This window comes from Choloepus didactylus, chromosome 10 (assembly GCF_015220235.1).
Source record: "Choloepus didactylus isolate mChoDid1 chromosome 10, mChoDid1.pri, whole genome shotgun sequence".
In the NCBI taxonomy this organism is placed as follows: Eukaryota; Metazoa; Chordata; class Mammalia; order Pilosa; family Megalonychidae; genus Choloepus; species Choloepus didactylus.
The window spans coordinates 112,505,248-112,518,480 of NC_051316.1; the positions used below are offsets into that span (position 1 = coordinate 112,505,248).

General features: G+C 36.4%; 1 protein-coding gene across 5 annotated transcripts in view; it reads right to left on the reverse strand.

The window, feature by feature from the left end:
• Positions 1 to 13,233, reverse strand: part of MUSK (muscle associated receptor tyrosine kinase) — a 138,525-nt gene that overhangs the window by 91,576 nt on the left and 33,716 nt on the right. For all 5 annotated transcript variants that reach the window (XM_037797580.1, XM_037797578.1, XM_037797577.1 and 2 more), the window contains exons 3-5: positions 13,076 to 13,227; positions 7,075 to 7,202; positions 5,222 to 5,363 (exon numbers count right to left, since the gene is read on the reverse strand). In XM_037797580.1, coding sequence (XP_037653508.1) covers positions 5,222 to 5,363; positions 7,075 to 7,202; positions 13,076 to 13,227 — 422 coding nt within the window. The remainder of the gene's footprint in view (positions 1 to 5,221; positions 5,364 to 7,074; positions 7,203 to 13,075; positions 13,228 to 13,233) is intronic.

The following is a 13,233-nucleotide window of genomic DNA, read 5'->3' on the forward strand; positions in this document are numbered from 1 at the left end:
CTTGCACATGATAATCGCTATATAAGTACTTACTGAATAAATGAAACAAATAATAAAAAACAATTATATAGTATTTAACCATCAAAACAACCTCAAGAGGTAAGTGCCATTTTTATCCCCATTTAAGGGATAATGAAACTGAGGCTCAGAGAGGTGAAGTAACATACCCAAGTCATATAAACAGTGGACATTTTCAGAAATCAATACTATATATAGATTATTTGTAGTATATAATATAATAGATTAACCTCATTCATTCTTTTTAATGGCTTTCATTACATTTTTATCAGTCCCCTATTGATGTAAATTCAAGTTCTTTTTAACTCTTTATTATCATAATCAACTGTGATATACTTGAACATATACTTGTACAAATAATTCCTTTAGATAATTATCAGACATTAAATTATTGAGACAAATATATAAACATTTTTAAGTTTGATTTTTATTTTTAGAAAAGCCCTCTGCAAGGTTATACCAAATTATAAGAATTATGAAAGTGCCAGTTTCCCTAAGCCACCCCAATGCTGTCATTCTAATTGTGGTTCCTTGTAAGTAATCTTTCTTCACTATTTTGAGATTGTCTTCGGAATATAATTTCATTATATGTTTAGGTGTGAATCCATTTATTACTTATGCTTTTATTTTTCCTAGTTGGGACTTGGAGCTTCTCATATTTAAAGATTTAAACCTTTCATCAATTTTGGAAAATTCTTAGTTATTATGTTGTTGGCTATTACCTTTCTCTATTCTCTCTTTCTGTAACTTCTATCTTCCATGTATCTTAAATTCAATTTCATCTTTTTGTCTCCCTGTACTAAATTCTAAATTCCAAAGAGCTGTTTTCCCATGCACTAATTGTCTTTTTGTCTCTGTCTAATCGACTATTCCCCATCCATTGAATTTTAACTTCAATCACTGTATTTTTCATCTGTGAAAATTATATGTAATTATTTATCAGAACTGCCTTTCTTTTTCCTAATTATTTTTCTTTGTGGTTGATTTCTCCTGGCATGTCTTTAATCAGTTTAAACATATATGTTTTACAGTCTCTATTATGTTGTTTTATTACCTAAATTTCCTGGGGTTTTAATCCCACAGTTATTGGATCAGCTAACTCTCACACAAGGTAGGTTATTTCCTGTGGAAGCTATAATTTTGGATGGTGAACTAATTCTCAGTGTGGCTTTCTCCATGGGAAGCAAGGGTAAGAAGTTTCCGTTTCAAGCATTTTTGTTGTCATTGTTAAGTTTTTGGTCTGGGACCAATTTGTTTGTTAATTTCTCCATCTGGGAATTCCTAGGCCATGCTGGTAGCATGAATTCAATACCAAACTTTGTGAGATATTGTCCTGCATGCTGAATATTCATTATCAAGAAGACTATTTCTCTCCCCCTCACACCTAAAAATCAGGTAGAGACAGAGAAACCTCTGTGTTGTGTTTCTATGCCAGCTGAAGGAATTTTTTTCTGGCCTAATTTTTTTGGCTTCTGTGGCTCTCAGCTTAATACAGGGGTCTCTATACTAATTTCATAGGGGCCCAAGGCAAGAGGCTTCTTATTTCTTTAGAAGTCTTCAAACCAATCTTCTAGATTATAGAAATTGGCCTCAGGACAATGCAGAGGCAGTTTGTGGGCTTACTGCTCTACTTTTTCAATTTCTATTCATTTCTGCTTCTGGTGATTTACATTTTATCTTATGAGTTATGCAATTAACTAAGGATTTGCATATTTGTAGTAGGAACGTTGTCAGATTACCTTGTTGGTCATATTGCTGGAGCTATAAAAGTCCTAGGTTTGTGAATTTGGCACGTAAGAGAATTTGTTTACTCTCTTGCAATATTCTCAAATCCTTTGCTCTGTTCTCCTTCCTGGCAAAACTCCAACCCTTTCATGTTGCCTTTGAATTTAGTTTTATATGTTGGCTGTACTTATACCTATACTTCTAAGTAAGGCCAGGGAAAAAATCCCACAACCACGACGGTTGGTGCCTTTCCAACTTCATGGCATCATTCTTACTAAAACCTGAATGTCGACCAACCATCCTAGTTTCCCTTGTGAGTCATCTCTCCCATTCTCCACAGTTATTTTAAAACCTTTCCACTCTCCTCAAGGGCTCCTACATACAGAAGTATTTCAGAAGAGAACCTTGATGTCTGCTTCCTAGAGTAGGAAATAGAGAGGAAATTGACACCACTGGAACAGAGCTTTTGCAAATTTCATATAAACTTACGAAGTAATTTATACTGGAAAACATTGTTTTTCTCATTTCTTCCTATTACAAAGGAAGATGTTGCCTCTTCCTGTCTAAGTAAGCTAGTAAACTGACCATATAACTTATCATCTAAGTCAAGATACTTTTGAAAGTAAAGTGGGGGCTCTATTAATAATGACTCCATGACAACAGGTATAAACCAAAACTTGTCCTGGGCAAAAAGGGACATGTTGTCACTCTGTATATGATTTGTCATTACTCTTGTTGCCTGCATACATTCCTTATACATTCTCAGTCACCACATTCCCTTAAATATCTTGCCTCTCTCTTGTACGTTCAATTTTTCTCTCCAGGTTTCTTCTTACTAACATGTTAACATTTTCAAACAATGCTCTTCTTTACAAAAAAAAGAAAACGTGCAAAACAACACTACCTGTAGCACATATATACCTCCAGCTACTGCTCCTGTATTTGACTCCTCCCTGTTCTCTGCCAACTTTATTTAAAAACTTGTCTACACCACTGTCCTTATTTGTTTCAGCTCCTTCTCTCTCCTTTAATCACAGCATTCTAGTTTCTTCCTTTACCATCTTTCTGAAACCACTGTTGACAATGTCACACCTGCCTATCTTGTTCTTTAATAGAACAGACAGTAGTGAGCATTACTCAGTTTATCAGACACTTACTATCTGTGTGGCCTTAAGTTAACTGCTTTGTTCCTCAGTTTCCTAAACTGGCACACTAGTAGGACCTTCATCATAGATTTTTAGTGAGGATTTAATGAGATAATCCATGTAAAGCCTTTTATCAGTGGCACATTTTGAATGTTAGCCATCCCGTTGCTCATTCTTTTAGAAAGACCTTGGCCACATTGGGAATTTAGATGCTGTCAGTAATTTTTTATGTCACTCCTTGAAGCTTTTAAGACAGGACAGAAAGAAAGAAATGTAGGAAATCTTTTCACTGTAGTTTGCTTTGCCATTCCAAAGACCCAACAGCCCGAGAGTTGCATTTTTTGTTGGAGGATCTCTCGTCCATATTTTTTATGGCAGCTAAGATTAGTTAGCATGCTATTCCAGATCCATGTCCTGGCTTATTTGTCCTCCTTAGAAACCAGCAGTGGCAAAGCCTTATCTTTTCTTGTCATGCCCATCTGCATCTGAACTATTGTTAGAGTATCTGTAAATGATATTATAAGCTCTCAATACTAGCAAGTTCAATAAAATCTCTAGCATGTATTAACTGTTAAAGCAATGAACATGAGCATGTAAATATTAGAAAGAAAGAAGGCAGTATTCTGTTTTATTGATGGGCATGATATAAAATGAAATGGCAAATCAAGACCAAACTGTGTCATTGGACTCTGAGTAAATGAGAATTTTCTCTAATTTTCTTTGCTAAAGCAAAGAGTTTCAATGTCTATGAAGATAGTGACATAAACAATCAATATTATATATTATAATGCAGAGGGCTTATATTGAATTATCTGCAGAGGAAATCATGATATTGTATACAAATGATATCACTAATTCTGTATCATTTCACAGATAACTGAATCCAGGCAGATATTCAGGGTGTCTGATATGCTTATTTGTATGTTTTTTTTTTCTCACTGAGTAAATCAAATCAACTAATTGTTGCAGACTGAGCTTTAAACAGTCTTGATAATTTAGATGACATTAAACTATGGCAACTAGGCTGAAATATATCTTGGTACTTTCTGACATTCATTATTCCCACCAACCTCATTCTGTTCCATGAGGAACTAATGTAAATTTTATGAGTGATGCACGGAATGTTATAATGAAAATATGTTGCCTCAGGTAGAGGCAAATGTGGGAAGTGAGACGACTAAAGTTAGGGAGGGAAGATCCCTCTAGGAAGTAACAATAATCTTGAAGGAGCTAACAGAAAACTCCATGATTCAGAGGGAATAGATGCAGGAAAGGATAGATTCTGGACTAAGGAGCATAGGATGGAATCAAAGTTAAATCATGGGAAACCCTTGCAATCTTCCACACATCCCATTCCTAGCCTATCTGCATGAAATGCATTGAACTATAATTTGCATCTGTACTTGATAGTCCAATCACTATAACATTCTTCACTGTTCAGATGATTAAAAAAAAAAAAGCAGAAAGCAGAAAATAGGTGATGATTCTGATATTTAACATTTGTTGAGTGTTTACAAAGAGGCAGACACTCTGCTAAACTCTTTCAATACCTTACCACATTAAATACAGCAAACCCCACTTTACAGAAGGAAAAAATGACATTAAGAGAGGTTAACTCAACAGCTTTTTACAGGAAGAGCTGGGAAGAGTTTTGTACTCAGTTTAACTTGTCTAGCTGAGGGATGCTGGCAGTTTCTATTTTTAAGCAAATCATGGTATGATTTTAGGTCGAGAAGGACCCAGTAACCAAGAGACTAGAACGCCTGGGCCTGTTTAGATTCTGATTTCTCAGTGAAGACTTTTCAGATTGAGGTCATTTTAAAAGAACATTTTAAAAACTGAAAAATATTTTGACAGTGTAATTCAGAACTACGACCATTTTTGCTTATACATTTTGAGTTAGTGTTTTATTTTTCTCAACCCTTTGACAGAACACAATCTGAAAAAAACCTATTTTTTCTCTTTTGTTATATTTTCAAAAGTCATGTCTATCTGCCAAAAATTCGAAACAAAACAAAACAAAAACAACAATGAAAGACTGTTTAAGCCAAGATGGAGTTCCAAAATGATGTCCTATTGTTTAATTATGACAGTGAATTTCATCTGTTTTGGCCAAAACTGTAAGTGATTGTGGACGATGGATGGAATGTGACTTATAGTAGTGAAAATCTTTCTTTCATTTTCTTTTCTTATAATGTTGACCTTATGGCTTAACATCAGGAACAGTTAAGAGGCATAGACCACCTACATCTTTGTAAGCTCAAGTACAGCCTTCCCGGGAAAATACAAAACCCTCTGTTCATACTGTGATGGGAAGGAATATAGCTACTTACCCTCAACTTCCAGCTTCACCAATTTGGAATACGCTGTCCCAAGACTGTTTTTTGCCACACATCGATAATGTCCTGCATCTTCCTTTTGTACATTATGAATCCTTAAACTACCAGATTCAAGAACTGCAATACGAGAATTTTCCTGCCAGAGATAGAAACATGAATTTTGAAACATTCATGGCTCACTCAATGACACATTTGCCACATTTATTCATTATCATCACTGTTAGCATCATCAATATCATTTTGACATTTATTGAGCATTTATTGCATATCACACATAATATTAAATTAGATAGCACAGATTACCTTTATTAATTTCACAAGGATGCTGTGAGATATAGTTTGTTTTTATTTTCTTTCTTCACATGAGGACACTGAGACTAAGCTGACTTGCTAAAAGTAACATCCAAGTTCATCTGATTAAAAGCACTAATTTTAACTACAATATTATACTGTACACCTTATATAATATACTTAGGGGAATATATGTCCTTTGGAAAATTGGAAAATTCTACAAATAATACAAAAATTGCACTTTGAAGTTAAAATATTGCATTAATTTTCTCTTTTTGGATTCTAAGTGCAGTAGATACACCCAGTATCTAATCAAAAAGAAGACCAGGTATTTATGTAGATTATCACAAAAAGTTTAGCATTATTTGTTTTATTTTAAACAAAACAGAGCCAATCAATTGTGTACTTTATTTCAATTTATTGACATATATTGTGACCTAATTATTCCCCATGGAATATGCTGGACATTGTAAGATGGAAAACATGTCTGTGACTTCACTGAGCATCACTGAGTAGGTGATACAAGTATGTTCTCCCTACTAGGCATGGACAATGGCAATGCAGTATAATAATTTACCAATAAATTTGGGTATAAGATACAAAGGCATTACAAAATAAACCCATAAATAATAAATTTTTAATTTGACCAGTCTGCATGTTTGAGGGCGTATTTATCAAGGTGTTTGTTCACCAGCCTTGTGTCTTCAATCTCTAACTTCATTCCAGAGTGTTTGTCCTCATCCCTTTTCTTTCAAACCTCATTTTTTTTCTCTCTTCCCAAGAACAATGTCAGTTCTAATGCCTAGATTTAGTTCCATCTTTTTTCCCTTAAGTCTCAAAGATTCACTATTTTAAAAAAAAGTGAACCGATCAACCAACAAACAAAAAAAGATCTAGCTTTGCTTTTACTTTGCCACCCGTGGTAGGCTGAATTATATACTCCAACAAACACATTCTTATTGTAATATGTGTCCCTGTGGGTGTGAACCGATTACAAATAGGATGTTTTGAAGATTTATTTCTAGTTAAGGTGTGGCCAACTGAAGCAGGATGGGCCTTAATCCAGATCATTGGGGGCCTTCTAAAGAGAACCTGGAGGCACCAAAGTGAGAAAGGAGGGGACATCATCATATGACGGAAGGCAGAAATACAAGGGTTGCCAGCAACCAGCACCACAACTTGATATATTTCAGGGAGAAAGGAGCCTTGCCAGTATCTTGATTTTGGATTTCTAGCCTCAAAACCATGAGCCAATTAATACTTGTAGTTTAAGCCAAACCAGTTTGTGATATTTGTGATCACCTCTCTGGCAAACCAAGTTGCCACTTTTTCCATCCCTAATGCTGCTAATTCTCATCTCTTTTTTTACTTAGCCATTCCCAAGTAGAATGCCTTACAATTTGGATATGTGGGAACAGAAATACTTAAGTTCAGTTAAAATGTATATGGGAAAATACTTACACTAGAATTTTTGTAAGCATGTAACTGAATTTAGAGAGGGTTGCTGTATTTTGAAATATGTTTTATATCCATGTGTTATCATAATAGTCACTTACCCTGAGAGCAGTGTCCCCCTTGATCCATGACACCGAGGGCTTGGGATTGCCCATTGTAGTACATGGTAGAACTGCCTTTAATCCCTCTATTATTTTTACATTTATGGGAGGACGAGTTATTCTAGGTTCTAAAGGGAAATAAGAATTCAAAATTAAAAAGGCAATGTGGCTGTATTAAACTTAGAGTTTCTAACTTCCCACTTAATTCTAAATATCCATCTAATGAATAATTTTGGGTATATTATATTACAAAAGTCACCAAACGCCAAAACAAGTTTTTAATGAATAGCAGATAGAAATTCTTTTTAAAAGTTTAGCTGATCTCTGTTTTATGAAAATCTCATATGCAAAATACAAATTTCTGAAACAGATGAGGAGTTAGAGGTTACCTATCATATTCTTCACTCTATAAGGCAATTAATAGAAAATTGACCAATATAAGCTGCTAGCTCATCAATTCTGACATTGTTTAATTCATACTGACAGACATGAAAAAGGTAAAAACAAATTTTTAATATAAATACATGTTTTTGATATAATTCTCAGAGTTACAAACTACTTTCCCTTTAGTTTCCTTCTTAATAAAATTTGACTATTAACTATTAGATACATGTATCCCAAAGTAAATAAGATGTTATTATATTAGTAATTAAAAGAGATTTTGTTATACAATTTGAGGTAACACAACTCTGCAAGCAAACTTGCTTAATTATCTGTTTTGTGACATACTCCTAAGTTTTTTTTTTCAGAAGAAATGGCTTTATGTCAGCTAATTTTTATTCTCCACTATGAAGCTTTCAGAGGAAGAAGTTATTAAATATTATATGTAAAAGAATTGATAAGTTCAGGAGGTCAGATATTTTAGTACTTGAACACTCAGAAAAGACTTAAAACTACATATATTTCCTTAGTAATCTTATGTTATGAAAACAAAACAGAGGACTGTCATTTCAGAAGTGGCTACTGAGAAATGGATACATTTTATATCTTTCAGATCACATGCCATAGTCATTGTGTTACTTTTACAAGAGCATGAGATAAAGATTTTTTTCTTCTATCTCAGTTGTCTGTGGGAGTATGAGGGTGGTGGTTGGTGTGGTTGTAAAAGATATTTGCAAAAACTGCATGGCCTAGTATCTTTTAATCTAGGCATATATTGCCATTTAGAGTTGACATGGCTTTGCATTGTGGTAAAAAATAAGAAATGGACTTTAAAACGTGTTTTTGCAAACTATCAACTTTGTCACTTTGCCTGCTAGAGCCTGCAGCTCTTCTTCCAACCAACAACAGTAATACCTGCCCTTAGATAGTGGCTAGGCACCTCAATTGTGGGTTGTTTCACTGTATGGCTGTTGGCAAAAGCTCGGCTTTGGATCTGGTATTCCTCTGACACAGTCAAAGAAAATGAAATCCATTCCTTCTGTTGGGTTCCCTGAACTCTATTCTATGTCAAACATGAGTCACATATAACATCTTAGGTGGGGGGGGGGTGTTTATTTAAATCAAGTGGCTCCTATATTCTCAGCAGAATAGGTGTCTTGGTCATCTGTTGAGTGGAAGTTGAGAAGAACCCATGTGGGAACCTGAATATAAAGTAGAGTAGAATTACTTGAATATTGAAGAAGAGTTTTGGATTCCCCACTCGAGGGGAACATGATTCTGGATGGAGCCTCGAGCCCTGACTAATCAAAAGATATACTGGCCACCCTGTTGAAGCAGGATGCTAGCTGGAAGCAGGAAGCTGCTGTGCTAGCATTGAGCCCTTAGTTGATGGACCATAAGAAAGTCAGGGAGGGAGCACCTGGAGAAGGGGCAAAGGTGGCTGGAGAAGTGGTTGTGAGACCTTAGGGGTCTCAGAAAAGCAGCTCCTTACCAACCATTGTGGAAGCATTCCAAAAATTCAAGGAGTGAGATGGCCAGAGTAGCCTCATATGAATGGGTGAGCTCTACCAAGGAGAGGGTGAAAAAGGGAAATGAAGAGAAGAGAAGATGATCTAGGATAGAACTAAGTACTAGAGAGAGTATGGAAAGCATTCAAAGGAAAAGTAGTTCCACCAAGTAGTGAAATACTTAAGTGTGTTCTGTGCTCAGAATCAAGCCCTTCTCTATTTAGCAAATGAGAGCCTCCCAACTTCCTTATTTGATTTTCTCACTCCCCCATATGCTGAAAGACAGCCTGCTGGTGGACACATCTCCACCTACTTACTCCCGGGGCCCCCAAATCAGCCTTCCCACAAAGCCCCATTAGCCCCACTCGCTAATTATTCCAATTATTCTACCACTTCATTTGTAAGGATGATCAAACAATAAAAGATCAAGAGACATTTGAGGAAAAAACATGTACATAAAAGAAAAGAGTCATCATAAAATCAAAACTTGTCCTGAAGGAAACAGAAATAAAGCAGGATAAATAAGAAAATGTTAAAAATTTTTCATTAGTGATAATCTTAGAGAGAGACTTGAGTGAATATTTTGAACAAGTTTACTATGAAAAAAGGAACAGTTAAAAAAAAAGTAATTCTTAGAAATTAAAAATACGGTTTTTAAGATCAAAATAGCCAATAGAAGGGCAGAATAACAGAATGGTCATACTGAAGACCAAATTCCTCATGTAGAAGGAAAAGTTAAAGAAATCTCCAAGAAGGTAGAGTATCAAGATAAAGATGTAGAAAATATAAGAAATCAAATTTGGAGTCATGAAAAATTGGACAAGGAGATCTAATATTTGTTAAGAGTTCTAGAAAAAGAGATGAAAGGGAATGGCGAGAAAGGGAAATAATAGAAGAAACTGTACCTCATTTTGAAAAAAAACAATCTTTAGATCCAAAAGGTCCACCTAAAACTGAGTGGGCGGCAGTAAGAAGGAACGACCTCGTGAAACATATGACAACATGGATGAACCTTGAAGACAAAATGCTGAGCAAAATAAGCCAGGCAAAGAAAGAGAAATATTATATGCTACCACTAATGTGAACTTTGAAAAATGTAAAACGAATGGTTTATAATGTAGAATGTAGGGGAACTAGCAATAGAGAGCAATTAAGGAAGGGGGAACAGTAATCCAAGAAGAACAGATAAGCTATTTAACGTTCTGGGGATGCCCAGGAATGACTATGGTCTGTTAATTTCTGATGGATATAGTAGGAACAAGTTCACAGAAATGTTGATATATTATGTAACTTTCTTGGGGTAAAGTAGAAACAGGTGGGAAGTAAAGCAGTTATCTTAGGTTAGTTGTCTTTTTCTTACTCCCTTGTTATGGTCTCTTTGAAGTGTTCTTTTATTGTATGTTTTTCTTCCTTTTTTTTTTTTACTTTTTTTTTTCCATACAGTTGATTTAAAAAGGAAAAAAAGGTTAAAAAAAAAAAAAAAAAGCAAGGAAAAAAATATGTAGTGCCCCCTTGAGGAGCCTGTGGAGAATGCAGGGGTATTGGCCTACCCCACCTCAATGGTTGCTAACATGACCACAGACATAGGGGACTGGTGGTTTGATGGATTGAGCCCTCTACCGTAGGTTTTACCCTTGGGAAGACGGTTGCTGCAAAGGAGAGGCTAGGCCTCCCTATAATTGTGCCTAAGAGCCTCCTCCTGAATGCCTCTTTGTTGCTCAGATGTGGCCCTCTCTCTCTGGCTAAGCCAACTTGAAAGGTGAAATCACTGCCCTCCCCCCTACGTGGGATCAGACACCCAGGGGAGTGAATCTCCCTGGCAACGTGCAATATGACTCCCGGGGAGGAATGTAGACCCGGCATTGTGGGACGGAGAACATCTTCTTGACCAAAAGGGGGATGTAAAAGGAAATGAAATAAGCTTCAGTGGCAGAGAGATTCCAAAAGGAGCCGAGAGGTCACTCTGGTGGGCACTCTTACGCACAATTTAGACAACCCTTTTTAGGGTCTAAAGAATTGGGGTAGCTGGTGGTGGATACCTGAAACTATCAAACTACAACCCAGAACCCATGAATCTCGAAGACAATTGTATAAAAATGTAGCTTATGAGGGGTGACAATGGGATTGGGAAAACCATAAGGACCACACTCCACTTTGTCTAGTTTATGGATGGATGAGTAGAAAAATAGGGGAAGGAAACAAACAAACAAACAGGCAAAGGTACCCAGTGTTCTTTTTTACTTCAATTGCTCTTTTTCACTTTAATTATTATTTTTATTATTTTTGTGTGTGTGCTAATGAAGGTGTCAGGGATTGATTTAGGTGATGAATGTACAACTATGTAATGGTACTGTGAACAATCGAATGTACGATTTGTTTTGTATGACTGCGTGGTATGTGAATATATCTCAATAAAATGAAGATTAAAAATAAAAAAAAAAAACGAGTGGGAACAATTTTTAAAAACACACACACTTAACATATTCTTTCAATTTGTGAAATCTATGAATTCCCAAAATAAAGAGAAAATCCTAACTTTTTTTAAAAAGATAAAAATCATTATTTACCTGTAAAAAAATAAGAGAGATTTTTAAACTCTCATTTTGCATTTACCAAAATTATCCAAGTGAGGGCAAAGTAAAGACTTGCAACCACGCAAAGATTCAGAAAGTCTATCTCACATGCTCACAGTCTGAAAAAAAAATGTGCCTAATGATTTCCTCCAGCAAAACATCAGCAAAATAGAAAGACAAAAATATACGAAATAGTGATGAAAAACAACAGTAGCAGCAGCAAAAGCTAACAAAAAAAAATGTTCCCAGGTGAAACTGGATCCCACTAATTTATATGGGGCTATGCATGTTTTAGTGATTTATTTTTCCATCATTAGTATGATACAGAGAAAAGAAGACAAAGATTTCATTATCACATGGTTGACAAGTTTCAAGCAGCAGGTCTTTGCAAGCACAAGAAGTCATGAAATTGAGGCTACTGGCAAAGAAGTGTTTGAACGACACCACCAGGTAGGAAAGAGAACTAAATATGGAAGGAAATAAAGTCCCACTGGGGCCAGTGGACGGAAATGCAGAGAGGAGTCAAGGGCAGGAGAACTCAATCGTGTTGGTGGTAGTGTGCAGTGGGAGTGAGGGATGGAGTGAGGGAGCTGGACTTTGTTCTTAGCTGAGAAGGAGACAGGGTGGTAGTCTGTGCCCTCCACTTAGTGGCAAGCCATGAGTGTGTAAAACTGCTGCCCTCATCAGACAGAGCTAGACAAAAAGTGTCCATGGTTAGAGAGTCACACACATGGTTAGAGAGTCACACACTGGTGCTTAAGATTTTAAATGCAGACAATTTCCAGGTGGCAAGAAGACCAAGTTTGGGTCATCAATAAAGGTCAAGGAATTGTGAGGATGAAGTGGCTAGTGGTTCTATGTCATGGCTGTTAAAATCCCTTAAGATGATGGTAGGAGTAGGGATGGATGGAGAGTTAGTGCACCTGGAGCCAGTCTTTGATAACTATGGGGGAATGACTAGGTGAGTTGATGACATGACAGAGGAGAGAATGGACAGAATGGCATCACCCTTCTAGAAAGAAAGATCTTGCACAGGCATAAAAAGTATAATGTCTTAAAAGCAGTCATGAAGACTAGGAAATAACCATCAGTGCTTGCTAGCCCTGTAGACAAGAGATGGGCGGGGGCAGGGGGGAAATTAACTTCCATTTAGCAGAAAGTCAGAAGATCAATTTGGAAATAAGGAAAAGTGTAGAAAAACTGTCAGCAAAGAGGTTGGAGACTCTTTTTTTAAATCTGTTTGGTTGTAATGGAACTATGTTTCAAAGGCACAGGATAAAGATTTGAGAGGTAGGATTCCCAGTGAAATAAGTCATGGTGGAGGAAATCAAGAGGTGTGCGAAGGCAAGAAAATGGGAGAAGATGGAGAAGAAAGAGCCTTGCCTTTTGGTTGGTAGTGGATGTCAAGAATAGGAGGTGTTGAATTAAATGACTTCAAATTTGTGTTTTGACTTTGAACTTGAACCTCCAGGTATGAGGGAGGCTCTGTTTACTGGCTGTTTCAAAGTGTGTCAAGTAAACCTTAAAATTCCCACTCACTCATCTTCACTTGCAGAGCCCCACAGCTCTCAGCAGCTCCTCCCACGCCATTGTTGGCTTTGCAGCAGTAGATGCCATCATCACTGTCTTCCACACTAAGGATGGTTAGGAGTTGCCCATTCTCCCGAATGCTGTACCGTGTGTCAAAGAGCCTGCAG